Below are 17,577 nucleotides of genomic sequence, written 5' to 3' on the forward strand. Positions count from 1 at the left end.
TCAGGTTCTTTTTTATTACAAAGTCATTCATGATCCCAAATTGTTCAAATGAGCAAGAGACTCTTCCCCACTCACTCAAATACTGACCATCTGGGGTGTATGCATGCCCAAACCCAAAATATTTCTGAATATTGAAGGACTGACATCCAAGTACCCATACTCATACCTGTCCTTTCCCTCATGCTTCAGTTCTCTAGCAGCTGTAGTACGCATCAGGGGAGATCAGCATTGGCAAACTACAATTGACCTTTTTGAATACCTCCCTTTCTGTGAGCAAATACATCATCCAAACTATCACTCCTTTCTGTTAGTGATTAAAAAAAAAAAAATAAAAAAATAAAAAAGGCATTCTAAAGACTCTGAAGTGCTGAAGTGGAAGTGGATACAATTTTTTTGTACAAATGAATCTTCTGTTTTTCTTCTTGGTCTGAGTACTTAAAATACTTGCCCAGGTCGAATTGCAATATATTCATCTGGATTGAATGAACTACATTGTGCAGAGGACTTGGGAGCAAAATAATCCAGGTGTCATGTTTTCATTTATTTACAGAAAGAGGAACTTGAGAAAGTATGGCTGTTTGTAATCAGGTTTTCATTTGCTGTATGTGCAATGAGCCATGAGCCTTCATGCTTCCAGCTGGGTTTCATTCATTGTCATTGAGTCTCTGTGTGCAGAGATGCTATACATCCTACAGGAAAGAGAAAGCACAGCAATCATTCTGTTCTTACCAAGCTGAAAATTAAGTTCCTGATTCTGGGAAGTTATATTTCCAGATCATTTTGTTCACTGCACAGTCCTAGGAAAGTCAACCTACATTCAGCATAGGGGACTAGGTGAAACCTTCTTCCTCCTCCAGAATGGTAACACCAAGGTTAAATGCAAACCTAGACATCAAAGACTCACTGAAAGCTACTTTGGATTTGTCTCCCATTTGCCTAAAACTGTATGTTCTGCAGATGAGATAAACCTGGGTGTAAGATTATGGAATAATCTGCTAAAGGAAGATGTGGAAGCTCAAGATATTGACTCACCCTCTGAACTATACATCAAAACTGCTGGAATAGGTAAGGGAACAATACAATGATGGCAGGGGCCTTTAAGCCTCTAATAAGTACATACAGAGGCACATATGTTCTGGGTTTTCAAAGAAAATTGCTCTACTGTAATTCTATGGATTCACTGTCACTTACACATCATATGGCATTTGTGGCATTTATATCAGTCTATGCTGTCACATTAACATCCATCATTACCTCAATCTTGTGCAGTCACAGAAGTTTGATACTTGTATGGCATAAGACAGAACTGGAAGCCTTTTTTTCATCAAGTGCACAATTAGTGTTTCCAGAAACAGTGGTAGTCAGCACAGATTTTGACAGAAAGTTCTAAATAGAAACAAGGCTTCTTTAGAAGACTTTACTCTGATTTGAGTTGTTTGTTGTGTTCTGCGGTTGTTTCTTTAGTATGAGTGCAACCTACAGGGTGATTAGTCAATTATTGTCCCTTTCTGATAATTCTGTGGCTGAAAGACATAGCATTAAAATATTAATTATGTAAAGAATTAAGACAATTCTCTCCCATTTTACTTCACTGCGAGTGGAAGTCATCAGCACCTTCTGGAGATAACCCATATGATGATGTGAAATAAAAGGAAGAGGAGGACAGGACTGATCCAAAACCCACTGAAAAAAATGGAGCTCATTTCTAAGTATATTTGTGGAGCTGCAGCTGAATCTAAATGAAAATAACATCTCCTTTATTCTCTTTTCACATGTAGAGTTACTTTACAAATGCTCATGACAAGAAATACCTTGAATAGCTCATGGTAAAAACAAGAAATTAGATTAAAAAAGCTGTGCCTTGGTAGATCTTATTTCAGCACTTTTTGGAACACTGTGTATTTAAATATATCCTGCTTCTCAAAGGAAAAATTACCTTGATTTCTTCAAAGAGCCTTTCTTCTGCAGTGTCTTCAATCCTCCTGACCGGCAACAGGCAAACTTACAATCAATGACCTGGTAAATAATTGGGTTGTACATAGCTGCTGACTTCGCAAGCAAAGTTGGTACCACCGAAAATTGGATGGGAACAGAATCCGGCTGTCCAAAGGCTGACCATACAGAAACTACAGCATAAGGGATCCAGGCAATGAGGAACCCTGCACAGATCAACATTGCCACCTTGTGAGAAGAAAAGAGAAAGAAATTAATCTGGCAGAGTCGGACACTGACAGCACAGCACACAGCTAGGAATTCAAGGGAACATGCCCCAGAATGGACAAGAAAAATGATACCTTGCTTTCAGTTAATATGAACTAAAGCTGCTGTGAATTTTTCTTGCCTTTCTCTAGTGCTTGTTTTGCCTTCACTTGACACAGAGAAGTTAATGTTATCCCAGACCTTTAAAAATGCTGTAAGGTTTGGCTAAACATGAGGAAACTAAATGAGCTCTCAGAAAACAATGATTCTTTTACATCAGATTGGAGGAGAGTCCCTTCAAAACATATAAACTCCCTTTTTTAGGATAATACATAACACAGAGCTGTGGAAGTCTTTTAAAAATCTTAGAAAGATCTTTGAAATGAACTCAGGTTAAACTGGAATCACTTCCTACAGGATTTCTCTTGGGTTTTGATAGTTCGTTTTGGTTTTGTTTTTCCCTTTTCCCATTTTCTTGCTTATTTGAGGGGCCTTTTAACTTCTATAGTCTCTTCCAACCAAATTTTCCTCAGACAGTCAAAAAATGCCAGTCTTTTTTCCATTCCAGAGTAAACAAGCATGCACTGTGAAAATCAAACAAGACAAAAAAAATCTCTATTACACACAAGCCCTCTAGATTCTCAGTCCTTTAAATCAGATTCCAAATGTCATAAATGCAAAGTCTTTGACGAATTATCCAGGACTGAACTAGGTCCTGATAGTGTGTTGGAGTGGGGAATCCTGCATATCTCTGTAGGTGAGTTCATTTTTGAGAGTATATTCCTACACACATTACAGCACTTTCTTCTTTATTGCCCAGTACCAATAAATGAGGCAAAAGCAAAGGAAATTAACAACAGAAAATAAGATTTTGCAATAACCCGATCTAATGCAGGGGTTCTTCCTCTATTGCAAGTTGTGATGATGTCCCACAGGGAAGGTGCCAAAACCCGGTGGGACCAATAATCAGCCATAAGGCTGGCCATGGTAGCATAAGGAAGGAGAAGAGTTTTGATAAATTAGGTCCACCTTCTGCCTGCACCCAGGAGGGGTATGTGATCTCTCCTGTACCAGAAAAATGCCAACCACTTAAACCCCTTTCAAGACAAATATGGCAAAAGTGAGTTATTCAATAAGGCATGAACTGTCAGGTCTCTGGGTTTAACCATGCCAGCAGACTGTATTTACCTGGGTAGGCCAGAACTAAAACTATTTAGATTCTAATTGGTAAGAGGAAAGCTAGTACAATGTCTGGGTTTCTTTCTTCTAACCCACAGAATGGATTTTGTACTCTATTAGAATCTGCAGATGCTTTAAAACACAAATTTATACCAAATGTTTAGGTTGCATTCCTAGCAAATTCGCAGATTCACAGGTTGCATTGGGTTGGAAGGGACCCTCAAAGGTCAGCTTGTCTGATCCCCCTGCAATGAGCAGGGACACCTACAACTAGATCAGGCTGCCGGGGCCATATCAAGTCATCCTAAATGTCTTCAGGGACAAGGCCTCAACCACATCCCTGGGCAGTGTGTTCTAGTATTTTACCACTCTTCATTATAATAGGAAGAAATGTACCCATAGTCACCATCCCTGGAGGTGTTCAAGAGGGGACTGGACGTGGCACTTGGTGCCATAGTTTAGTCATGAGGTCTGTGGTGACAGGTTGGACTTGATGATCTTTGAGGTCTCTGCCAACCTTGGTGATTCGGTGATTCTGTGAATATTTAGTAAAAATATTAAACAAAAAATGTTTGGGGAAAAAATTTGTAATTTCTATACTTTACCTGAACCAGCCTGTCTGCACTCAGTCATAGCTGGATGCAGCTCTAATGGCATCACAGAACAGTACATACTGAAGAACATATGCCATTATACTGCTGCCATTGACAGACTGTTATTCTGCATCCAAATTGGTGGTGGTATTTGTGCCATCATTCAAAATAAGACAGAATTGTAACAAAAAGTCATCAGAAAGCACAAGGTTTCTGGATGCTGCATAATCTTTTGTGGAGACTCTGTTTTGACATCTTAATGGTAATTCTATTTTCGGGGAAAATTAATTGTGCTGTTAATTTAATTGGGTTATGACGGAGACTTATTTTCTTTGTTTATATCTATCCCAACATTACGTTCTCCATTGTAGATTTGAGACAGAAAATAAAGTTACTATTTGTCAACTCACATTAAAGTTTTACATGATCCTTCCAGTATGGCAAAAATAAACCTGCAATCCTGAATCAGAATTTTCCCTTGTTCTTCAAAGGAAAGGTCTTAAATTACTGCAAAACAGTCCTGGACTGAAGTGACCCATTTTAAAGGCAAGCACAGTTTTACCAGATGTACTGGCAGCACTGGCCACACAAGTAGCTAGCTGAGATCTCCAACATGTTTAGATCGTCATTGGAATGTGCTGCCCAGGGAGGTGGTGGAGTCACTGTCCCTGGAGGTGTTCAAGAGGGGATTGGACGTGGCACTTGGTGCCATGGTCTAGTCATGAGGTCTGTGGTGACAGGTTGGACTTGATGATCTTTGAGGTCTCTTCCAACCTTAGTGATACTGTGATACCATGTAATGTCACTTATTGCTGTATATTATAGAACTTTCAGTTCAACTCCACAAAAGTCTAATAAAATTCAATCACCCAAGCAAAGGATGCTGCTTGTCTGCCTCTTCACATGGCTTACAGAGGCTGGTGAATTTTTCACAACTAAACAATCTGGGTTTATTCTGTACAAGTTTGTATTTTGAGAGCTCTCCTGGCACAATAACTGGTATCAGCAAGGATCATGGCTGTCACCATTGCCAAATAAAAAATAGATTCAATCAGGAAAGGAAGATATTGTCTGAGATGGAAAATTAATTTTATCACTTGAGTTCATTTTTATCATCAGCTCATGGCTGAACTTAAATGATAAATTGTTTGCATAAAAACAATTGCAATATCACAGGAGTGATTTTGGTTTATATCTTCATTAACAGAGGAACACCAGCTGTCTGAAAGTTTTATTTTCCTGCTACAATAATCTGCTTTTCATCTGTTTTTCTGTTATAATTCCTGTGCATCTCAAACACCTTAAAATAGCTCTATACAGCTGTTTTTGAAACCAAATGGAGCTTTATGATGGGGAACAGGGCCATAGAAGATGAGTTGTGTAAGGTCACCCAGGAAAGCTGTGGCAGAGTTTCAGAACGAGTCACAGTGTCAGAGACCCAAGTATTCTAATCACAAAATTGTTTCAACTCCCATCTTTTCCTGTCTTCACAGTAATGGAGGAGTAAGCCAGAAGAACCACCTTCAGAGCACCGTACTACCTCTCAACAGAGAAGAGTACATGAGTGAAGTTCTCCAAGCCTGCTTTTATGATCCGACAGAGCAAATCTTGTCACGTACCTTGGTCAGCTTCATTTCAAGTATGTGGCTGTTCTGAATCCTGGTATCATAGTGAGCAACTTCTTTGGTGGATGATTTGACCTTCATAATGATTTTGACATAGGAAAACACAATCACAGCAGTTGGGAACAGGAGGCAAAAGAAAAGAATGCTCAGAACAAAAGCCTGTCCAGCCACTGAAGCCTGTGCCAGCCACCAGTCCAGAGTGCAGGAAGTCCCAAATGGCTCAGGAGCATAGCTTCCCACACCAGCAAAAGGCACTGTAGCCCAGAATGTAGCATAAGCCCAGATTATTGCCAGACAGATAAACGCATGATGCCTCTTAAGCCACGTACCTGGAAGATAATTCAAGAGTTACAAGATCAGGTGTGTATTTCTCTTGTACAGCTAAACATGTCATTCTACATATGCAGAAGGAGTTTGCTTGGCTGTTTGACCACAGCTCTGTAGAATGATTAAAACTATAGGATCACTTGAGTTGTGAAAGATCTTAAAAATTATCCAATCCAACCATAATTCTATCTGCCAAGTCCACTACTAAAGCATGTCTCTAAGCACCACACCTACATATCATAAAGACCTCCAGAACTAGTGACTCCACCACTTCCCTGTTCCAATGCTTAGCAACACTCTCAGTGAAGAAACTTTTCCTACTATCCAACCTAAACTTCCTCTGGCAGAACTTGAGACCATTTCCTCTTGTCCTATTGCTTGTAAACTGGGAGACAAAACTGACCCCTACATAGCTACAACCTCATTATAGAGAGTGAGAAGATCTCCCTTGAGCCTCCTTTTCTCCAGAGAAACAACCCCAGTCCCTTCAGCTGCTCCACATAAGACTAGATATGATAGAATGGTGTCATGTCACCTCTTCTCAGATTATCAATAATGATCTCTGGGGTAGCCACACTACTTCACATTATACCTCATTATGCCACACTCATATGAAGGTCTCCACCTGTCTTTGTTTCAGATCTTTAGGCTATGATGATTTACAACCTACAAGAGACTCTGCAAAGGCAATCCAAACAGCAGCATTCAAGAAAATCATGTCCAGTAATTTTGAAAATTGCTTTGTGGTCTGCAAAAGAGTATTCATAGTGCATGGTCAGATGAGATGGAGATTCAGTCCAAACGAAGGACTAAGTGTTTAATTTAACCTTCCATTATTCCATATAAAGGCTTATACAATGCTAATTCACCTAGAAAAAACTTCAATTTAGAAGCTTTCCACCAACATCTTGGGTTCAGATAGGCCTAGCAAGTTAAAATCCATGGTTTATACAGAAACTCAGACTATGGTGTTACAACAGTTCCTTCCACCTCAGAAACATTAGTCTGTTTTCCCTACCTATCCTTTAAGAAGCTTTCTTTAGGTTTTATGAATGACTCAAAGCAAAGCCCAAGCATAGAAACCACTCTAATTTGGGTGTTACAAGTGCCCCCTCCCCAGTGGATTTTACATTTCTAGATTACTGAAATGGAAAATTAACTCTAAGTGAAAAATGATATATTAAAATACCTTGGCTGAGAGACAGAAAGGTGGCTGGTTTGTTCAGATGTGGAAGAACAAAGCAACAATAGCTTGAGTTGTAATAGAGTAACATTATTTTCACAACTATTGTCAAACCATAGCAACCTATTAGCAAAAAAAAGAGACCAGAAAAACCAAACCAACCAAACAAAATTAAAGCAGCTGCCACTTTTGGAGCAAAATGAAGGTGTAGGTATATAGTCAGGTGCTCCAAATTCCTAATGAGTGAGTTAGATCTTATAAGGACAATGTCTAAATCAACCACTGAGTCTGAGCATGATGACTGTTTATTGTTCTCCAATGAATGGACAATGATGGTCAGATGGCCCTCAAGAAAAGGTTTTGAAGTGATCTAAGGTGTCACACTAAATACCAGAGCACTTGGCATGGATGCAGCTGACCATTAAATATTTACTCCAGCTCACCTAGTCCATGAAAAATTGCCTATGATTTGGGTTGATGCTTTGATACAACTTTTATACAAAATAATTAAAATCCTGCTTAATGGGAACGATGTCTTTCAAACTCAGAAAAGAGGACCTTGCCTGCACTCATATTTAAGGAAAAAGTATAGACATGCCAGTATCTGTAAAAGCAGTAGCACAGCTTTTAATTGTTAGCACACTCAGCTATTGGACAAAACTTGCTTACTTTTCCCAGCTGCAAACATTTAATGTAAATTAACATTACATGATTGATAGTATGTGTCATCATAGCGGAATTTGTTGTACGTCCCTCAAGTTACATAAGCAAGAAGGCTTTTCTATGTAAAGTCACCTTGAATAGTCTCTTTTCTATAGTCATTTAATATACATTGTTTTCTTTCTTACCATAAGACAAGTGGCAGATTTTTAGGTATCTATCCAGGCTGACAGCTGTCATGGTAATAAGGCTCCCACAGCCAAAGAAGAAACCAGCCCATCCATACCAGCGGCAACCCATCCATCCAAACACCCAGCGGTGAGAAAAGAAGGAAATTATACTAAAGGGTTTTCCTACAACTTCAAAGGAAGAAAAAAAAAGTCAGTTGACTGAGAAATCCATCACTGATAAACCCATCCTTTTTCAGAAAAGTACACCCTCCCCTTTGCCCTAAGCTAATACTGGTAAAAATGGTCTGCAATGTGATGAGAGGGTTTCAAACACAACAGATATGATGACTTGCATGACCTCCATCCACAGGACTAAGCCTAAGACAGCTGTAGCTAGATCCCATAGCATCTGTGCTGTGGTAGGATGAGCCAAGCCTGCAGAATGGCTGGAAACAGGTGCTTTATTGCAGACTACGTGAACCAGAAGTAAACTCATACTCTGGTACTGGGCTTGTGCAAGCTCTTCCCGTTATGAAAACTTCAGAGTATGTGTTAAATCCACATGCAAACAACTTCCAGTCTAAACAACATGAGTGATTGGTGAGTCTGGGTTTGAAACATGTACAGATCTAGTTAGGCTGCTTCCCTAAAATCAATTGAGTGTCTTCAAAGAGAAGTTGAGGTTGCTCAGCCGGGGGAAGACTCCAGGCAGACCTGATAGCAAGCTTTACGGTACTTGAAGGGGGCCTACAAGAAAGATGGAGAGGGGCTATTAAAAAAGACATTTAGCAATAGGACAAGGGGCAATGTTTTTAAACTAGAGAAGGGTAGATTTAGATTGGGCATTAGGACAAAGTTCTTTCCTATGAGGGTGGTAGAATGCTGGAGCAGGTTGCCCAGGGAGGTGGTGGAGGCCCCATCCCTGGAGACTTTCAAGGTCAGGCTTGATCTGGCTCTGAGCAACTTGATCTATTTGGGGATGTCCCTGCCCATTGCAGGAGAGGTTGGACTAAATGACCTTTAAAGGTCCCTTCCAACCCAGTGCATTCTGTGATTCTCGGATAAAGAAATTTGCCTTTAGAGAGGACTTCTGGAAACCTTTCAAGGCCCAACAGTAGGATGCATATTGTGGTGAAGTTTTAAGTTAGAAAGGAAGATGATACTATGTTCACAGCATGGACTTAAGCTGCAGAAGTGGTTTCAGCTCTTGTGCAGACCACACACTTGCCTGGTGAGAGTCAAAAGTAAGGCACCTGATCACAGATATTAAAAAGTTTTAAGCATCCTCCAAAAAAAAGGAAATATCTATCTGTTTTGGAGATCCTGTCCTAGTGGCATTTTAGCTCATTTCTACGTTTGTAAGGCTGGGTGGTGCATTATGGAAGAAATGAAGGCAGGACATATGTTGTTTTATTCCCACCTTAAACCAGATTAACATTATTCGTATTCTTTGCAAATATCATAAAAGTTAGAAAGTTTGGAAACTGTCATGCTCTATTTGGAAATCTCCACTACCTGATATATTTTATTATTTTTTTTCCCCTCAGACTGGACAAATAAAAAACAATCTTCAATGAAACAGAACACTCACAACTGTATGATACTGAAACATCAGCATGTGTTTAGAATCCTTTATCTAATTTCTGACTGATCTGAAATGCTCTGAGGACTGAACAGTACAACTGCAGCATTCAGCTTCAAAAAATGAACTCCACCTTCCTGTCACTGTATTCTTTCCTGCACAGGAGTTGCCAGAGCACCTCAAGGAACTTAAAGCATCTCATCTGCCCTAAATGAGTTTCCTGGGCTGAATGACACTGTCTGTGATGTCATAGCAGCTCAGTGAATTGGTTTATGAAGAAGGCAAGAATGGTCTTGCAAACAGTAATTCCCACAAGGTAATCTATTCAGAGAAGTCAATAAGTAAGTCTCTCTCTTTTTTTAAGGGATTTGTAGAAAAAACACTTGAATTGCTCCCAAAATTTTTCATTCTGTATCAAACTGATGTGAAACTAAACATTCTGTTTTCTTCCTTAACAGAAAATTAAAGCATGTCTACCCAAACAAAATCTTGCAGAAAATGTCATTTGCTCCATCTTCTATGCCAAACATATCATGATGGAAAACCCCTCAAAATGAGACTTATTCTTCAATAAGGTATCTTAGGATTCTTTTCCTCTAGCCTAAGCCTGTAAAGAAAATTCTGCCTGAGCCTGAAGGTTGTGCTCAGGTCAATATATTACTTGGTTTTTTGCCAAGAGCAATGAATGTACTTCAATTTTTCAATCAAAAGCCTGATGATTACATTTTCAAGAAAAACATGAAACAAGGCAAGATCTGGGATATATGCTAAGAATTAGCAATTTGCTTATGTAAATTGTTGTCAGCTATAAAGGCCAGCAAATTGTTTGCACAAAATCAGATGTCTCTTCATCAGCACAAGACTGAGGGGCACTGTATCAGTGCAAAATGATTCCCGAGGCAGTTTTGAACGAGTGGTTGGTGCCACCCTGTGGAAATCTGCAGCAAGCAGAGCCATGTCAGAACCCGTTTTGAACAAGGGGCCAAGCGTGTGAAACATGAGGATATGGGGGGGGGGAAAAAACATCTTCACTCTAATTGGTCCATCAGACAGAACATGTCATATTTTGCAAGTCAATATCTTCCATTAACACCTGTTAAAATCCATTAACATCTGTCTGTGACAATTGCAATTATTTTATTTACAAAACTTAAAGACAGGGATAGATTGAAATCCCCTTAGAAGACAAGGTGTCCAGGCGGTACATGAGTGACACACCTTAACTAGCAGCCTTCATGCTAGGAGGGCTCCCGAACAAGCTGTAGTTTGCACGGTTAGGGCACACAGCTTATATGGTTACATTCCAAATACATAGCCACAGAAATTCTCCTGAAACACTTTGTTTCATTGTAGTCAGATATGAGGCTTGTAAAATAAAACAGACTCTTAGGATACAAAGGAGATGGGAATAGGCATGGGAGAGGTAAAAACAGGTCTAGCAGTCAGTTTTTTCTTCTAAGTGCTGCAAGATGGAAGTAATGTCTCCACGCCAGGTATCACTGCAATTTCTTTGTGTGGTAGCAGAGCAGAGATATTTACAGTCACACCTTTCCTAAGCTGAAATCTTATCTCCTTCAGAAAAACATGTTTTCTAATCACTAAAAGGCATCAAAATTACTGGCAGTTGAGGGGATGAGCAGCTCCTTGGCCACGTAAAGTGAAAATGCAATGAGCATCAGATTTTGGAAACTAGGAACCACCACTTTATGTTGTTCAATGCTGTTTAGGCATTTGGATGAGATCAAAAACATTTGTCAGAGACAAGGGCAGGGAAAGGTTGCACTGGAACTGAGGGGAGGGGTCCCAGCATGTGTAACAGGGATAGATAACTTCGGGAGCATGGAAACATGTTGTCATTGATACTGCACTGAGGAGATCTCATGGTAAGCTGTATCACATCAGGCCTTGATACTCATTAGATTGTCTGTCCTCCAAAACATCCTTTTCTAAAGGACATCCAGTCCTCCCTCTGTACTTGCATGTAGCCACAAACAGGTGACTGAAACTCAAGAGCCAGAAGAATGAGCTCCAAAGGTTATCGACTCTGCAACTTCATGTAAAAGTTTCCAAAGTGCTCTCTCTAGTGCCAGGGCATAGAGACTGTGGGGCTGAAATGAAAATCCTTCCAATTGGCTAATGTTGCTTTTATTCTACAGATTGAAACAAATGCCTTTTTTTCTAATTCAGAGACAAGAAAGGCAGTTACTAGAGAGGAAATTAGTACCTTTGATAGGCTGGTGGCTACAAGTTATGTTGTAGTTATTGTGGCAGGATACACATGGGAGCTGTGTTTGAAGGCCTGCTCAGTGCTAGGATGAAAAATTGATACATTTAACCCTACTTTGTCCTCTGCAGTTTTTATGTCTTCCCATCAGGTTGTCCAGGAACGCTGTTTACTAACCTTCTCTGTTATTTTATGCAAATAACAGTGCAGAAATATCAGTAGCAAAAGCCATTTGGGGCTCCCACAGTTTCCAGAGGACTGTCTCTTGCTGCTGCCAGGAAGAGTGGTGGGATAGTAAAAATGAGTAAAAATAAGACGTAAAATTACCTGAAATGCCCAGATCACACACTGCTAAATTAACAGTCATTATCTCAGCAGGTCTCAACTTCTTTTTTCGCTTTGAGGACATAAAAATAACATACCCATTTCCCACAGTTGAAAGAATCCCTATAATAATGGAAAAACAACAAAAAACACAATCAAATTAGACTTCTCTTCAAAACCAGCAATACCCCGTCTTCCCTGTGAAATTCTCTGTCATTTTCAGCCTGAACCTAGGGTCCCAAGGCTAGAAATTTTCCTCAGAAACATAATCATCTCATCCTCATTATGCAGCTCGTAGAGACATCTGCTGCAGACATCTCCCTCCCACAACAAATACTACTTTACCCTTCTGCAGCAGAGCATTGCCTTCAATCCCTGAGCTGGCACAACAATTGACTGAATGCCCATAATAGAAGTCTCATCATTCCTCCGATCTGATCAGCCCCATTTTTCACACAAACATTTATACATCCACAGGAATGAAATTCAGCTATTTGGAATCACAAGGACCCCAGTCTCTGACCAATCCTAATTTTATTAAATACCATAACCAGAGGTTGAAGGATACATTTCTAAAATGACATAAATTAAGATATTAATATCCCATCTAAAATTCTACAAGATAGATTTGTTTCTATCTCAAGGAAAAAAAAAAAAAAAGAAAAAAAGTAAAAATTATGAACTATATCTCATTTTAACTGCCAGGTAGAATTCAGCATGTGAGGAGGGATCCTGTTCCTGTTGGCTGACATGTTTTTTGCCATATAACCACCCATAGACCTGCAGGTACCAATGATTCAGGTGATTAATTAGTCATGATGCTAATCATACTGGTACCAAAGCCTGCAGAGTTTCCAGTTTCCTTAAAGAAAACTGTTTCTTCACTAACTCATATTTGAAAGAGTTTGAGCCCAGACTGAGTGTTTTTACGGAAGCACAGGACAATGCACAGCATTGCATCAAATCCCCCCGCATGAGTCTGTTTTGCCCACAACAGTAACTAATTTTCCTGTCTTTAACTTCACCATGTCTTTATCTCCACTACTTTTGTTCTTCCTGTTTCCTCTCTGTCCCACTGCAGGGACTGTAAGCAAGTGACCACCCTTGTGCTTGGTTAGCAGCTGAGGTCAACCCTCCACACTACTACAAAAAAGTTATAAGTAACTCAACTTTTCTCTGTCAATGAGGGAGCAAAATCTTTCTTTGTGATGCTTTTCTACACACAGCTTTGGTGGAAAAATGAGCCTATCCCATGTTTCAGAAAGAATCCAGCAGTCCTCTAGCCACCCAGCCCCCACTGTGCCTGTAGTTTTGGGTGTTTTGCAGAGTCTTCTGGGAGGCCAGATCTCAAGAATTAATGATCAGGGACTAAATAAATAATTAATTATTTACTCTGGCCCATCAATGGAACAATACCCCTGCAAGGATGTCATGTCCTCATGAAATCAAGAAACTCAGCCTGGGAATATCCATAAGACAGGGACAAAAATAGTTCCCAGAGGCTAAAACCAGACTGTTTGTCAAGAAATATGAGTAACTGGAGAACCAAAAGTTTACCAAACTCAAGAGAAAAATACTTTGATTTTGAATATTTCAGTATAAAGACAACAGTCATGTAATTGGAAACACTTCTTGTTTTGATACTAACAGTATTGCTTTCTACATTGTTTTTAAAAATAAACAGGACATAATCTGGCTTATCATTGAATTTTCTCAGCAAATTTTGTTTATGCTTGGTGAATGAACTTTGAAGAGCATCCTATTCTTACAGCTCCAAAAATTTCATCTAAATTAGAAACAGCTATAGGTATCAGTATAAACTATTTTCTTCTTTGCAGATGAGTGGATGAATCTCAATGTTGAGAACATTTTTCATATCTCTTAATCCTTTTCTCTTTTAATGCCATTTGCTCTCTAGTGATATTTAGGTTATCTAGAATGCCAGAATCGAGCGTGAAATACATTTCAAAAGCAACAGACATTTTTCCTGGGTCTTTTTCAACTGACTGGTATTCTGGAGAAATGCCTTTGTCAGAGAAGTCTCTAAAGCAACTACTCATTATTAATACCAACGTTTCAGAGAGCCCCGGCCCTCCTAAACCTACAGCTGGAAGGGGTCCAGTGATAATTTAACTTGCCTCTTATCTACTCCTACATATGGCAATTGCTTATCTGAATTCTTTTTTCAGCTTCTTGGTGGTAGAAACTTCATAATCTCCTTAGGAAAGCCACCTAATGCTTAATTTTTCCTACTATTCGAAAGATTTTTCTAATAACTAGATGATGTCCTCACTGGTGCAGGCTCCCAGCTCTGGTAGGTGCTAGTAACCTGTGTGCCTGGGTAGAGCCTGGGGTTGGAAAAGACTCTTTAGACTTTTCTAGGAGCAACCAGTTCAGTGCACAACTGTCCATGACACCATAACACTGTTACATATATACAAGGATGCAATAACTAAAAAAGTGCCACCTATAGAGGAAGAGCCAAGCTCAGATACACAACCTGCAGTGAAAGGTGCAAGTAGCAATCTGAACAAATAAGACCCCTTTTCTTCCATCTGACAGCAGTGTTATACCACCAGAGGGGAAAGGGGGAAAAAAAGAAAAAAGAAAAAAAAGAAGGTTGTTCAGGATTTTGTTTTCAATTAAGCTGCTTCACAACCTGCTGAGAAAGCGTGCAACAACCGTTTGCAAATCAATAGTTATTTGCCATGAGCTTTCAAGGGAGCTGACAGCCAGCTGGTCTCTGCTCAGTAGTTAGCCACCTTACCCAGCTCTACAGTAAATCAATCTAGTTGGTGATGAAAAAGCTAGCAGGGGAAGTGACAAAGTGAAGTGAACTGGGTTCTTACAACCACCTGTGTACTGTTTGGCTACTTTTTCCAGACAGTTAAAAAACCCACACATGGCCATGAACTAGTTAGGACAAATGATCATATCTTCCCTGAGCATTTATCACCACAAGAAGGATGCCCCAGAGCTTTCTTTTCTTCAGGCTCTAGATATAAAAATACCTGAGCAGGATATCAGTGATATCTGATGTTACAGATGAAAGTCCAGGGAATATGTAAATATAGCACTTATATGCATATGTGAAAAACATACTTTGCTCTAATGAGAGCTACACTAGAATGTGTAATGACCATATGGGTAAAGTAACCAACCAACCAACCAACCAAGTAACATGAAATACAAAACAAATACACCAGGGCAAAATGTAGGACATGATGTCTAGAGCTACATATGTATACAGCAAAGCTATGACTTCAACTTTCCTGGCACTCCTCTGGGCGCAATGCACAGGCTCTTTGATGTCCAGTCCACAGCATCGGGAAGGTGGGAATCTTACTAAATACAATATCAAAATTATTATCAGCCCTTTTAAAACTATCATTTCAGACTCCTTGCACTGCCCATACAATTCTGTGCCCTCATGGTTAGCTTTTGGGTTTTCAGTGGAAATTCATTATTTCTCTTCCTTGTCTTAATTTGATTTTATCTATGGTTTTTCAAGATCTTTCACACCTGGCAAGGGTATTCTTAGGAGCTGGATAAATCTACACTAAGTACAGACAATATTAGAGGGCAATAAGGTATATGCTGAAAGGATTAATTTCAGCTACTCAGACATATTTTTGGAGATTAAGGTTAAATTTCATTAACCCAGTGAAAACAGACTGGAGGGGAGGTTGTTTTGGACAGTTCAATGAAGACATCAGTCTGCATCACAGCCAAAAAAATCGCATCTATGTGAAAAGCTAGTACACATACACAACGGTGCATGAATAGTAAAAACAGCAGAGATACAACTTCATCTGCTGTCTCTGCTCTTCTTGATCTCTTTTTTGATAAAGACAGAAGCAGAAGACAGACAAGAAATGTTATTCAACCTTTGTGAGAGCTCCACTGAAGAAATCCTTGGATTGTTTAGATTGGTTGTGGAAAAGGCAGTGAGAAAGAATAGGAAGGAGGGGATGCAAAGCAGTGAATGAAAACCATGAAGATAAGATGTAAACATCTTTGTGTTTTTTGCAGAACTGATAGAACAACAGAATGAATCAAAACCAAAATAAATGTCAGGGAACATGCTGTATATGCTGAATTCAGCTTGGTGTCCAGGTGACTAACACCCAGGGCCTCATTATGTGAACACAGTTACGTGAACTTGTTTCAGCCTTGCTGAGAAAATAGCTGTTGAGGTGTGAGACACTGCATGAACTAAAGCCATGAACCATAAGGAAGTGTAAACCATAGAAAGTAGTTTAAGTGTGGAAGAAAGTATCAACACAAAAGAAAATATCAACACAAAAGAACACAACCCTGCCCACCTCCTTAAGCAAAGAAGGTAAATTACCAAGAAGAACTGGTCTATCCCTAGAAGCAATGGAGACCAGCATTTTCCTGTTTAATGCCATTTCTTTGGCATTTGAATACTTAGCACAGAAATGGGTTCCCGCTATCTGGAGCTGATTAATACCAATTAATAATTGCATTTATTCTATTTGAAAGTCACTTTGCACATGATAACAGAATCCTGCTTTCTCACCCCCACCCCATTAAAAATATTGTTCAATGTAACAGAGGACAGCTGATGCCAGGACATGAGAAAAATTCCAGTGAGAATATCTTAGGATGGGACATGAGAGGAACTTTGAGAACAGAGCATAAAATCCTCATGGCATAAGGGTAAATTCAGTTTCTGTTTGGGAACAATTCAACTGCAAACTAGTAGCATATCAGGAGAAAAATAAATAAATAGTATTTCTTCTTTTTTTTTTGCTGGAGGGTCTGCTGCCAGTCACTTCTGGCTACCTGGAGCAGCACTGTCTCTTGACACTAACTGTTGGTTCAGTCGACACCATATTTCTAACGCATTCTTTCCTTTCCCTCCTGAGTTTTAATTTCTTTTTCAGTGCAATGACATCGTTGTATTTCAAAGACAAATTAAAAAATGATTACCAATTACTGTCAAATAAAAGCCAGCTATGATGTCAGCTTCTCTAGAAAGCTTTGATGCAAAAGGGTCTTCCTCCTGGAGATAGTTTGGGAGATATTCTTCCTGAGAGGAAGTGTTGTGGTCTGATGCCATACCACTCATGTCTGGTTCAGTGTCTGAAAAAAAAAAAAAAAACAACAAAAAGAACAGATTTTGCAATAGATCATGTCTGTCACCCAAACATGCAATGATGCAAAGTGGGTTGGTTTGTTTCATACACAACATACATCCTTCTGTCTTCATTTCTGCTCTGCCACATCCCAGGACATTTCAGGATCCAATCCAAAATTGCATAAAATATTCTGCCATGATTTATTTCATGACTTACTTTATCCAAGAAAGCCATTACTCAAGTGGCACCCATCGCAGTAATCCATCTGAGTAGTAGCTAGGTACCAATATGCTGAGGCATTCAGCCCAGGGCTTCTGAAGCATCTTTTCTGAGTATCTGAAGGAGCTTCATATTTCCAACTCGGTGTAAGACCAAAGACTGAGAATACAGAAAAATCAAACAGGGC

General features: G+C 39.5%; 1 protein-coding gene across 1 annotated transcript; it reads right to left on the reverse strand.

Moving 5' to 3' along the window:
- Window positions 1–482: 482 nt before the first annotated feature.
- On the reverse strand, window positions 483–17,188 carry OPN5 (opsin 5). Its single transcript, XM_009905310.2, has 6 exons — window positions 17,023–17,188; window positions 12,070–12,189; window positions 7,955–8,125; window positions 5,591–5,925; window positions 1,937–2,181; window positions 483–689 (listed from the first exon to the last, which is right to left on the reverse strand). The coding sequence occupies exons 1-6, from the start codon at window positions 17,159–17,161 to the stop codon at window positions 626–628; spliced, it is 1,074 nt and encodes a 357-aa protein (XP_009903612.1). The 5' UTR covers window positions 17,162–17,188; the 3' UTR covers window positions 483–625.
- Window positions 17,189–17,577: the final 389 nt, after the last annotated feature.

The sequence above is a fragment of the Dryobates pubescens genome, chromosome 3 (assembly GCF_014839835.1).
Source record: "Dryobates pubescens isolate bDryPub1 chromosome 3, bDryPub1.pri, whole genome shotgun sequence".
NCBI lineage: Eukaryota > Metazoa > Chordata > Aves > Piciformes > Picidae > Dryobates > Dryobates pubescens.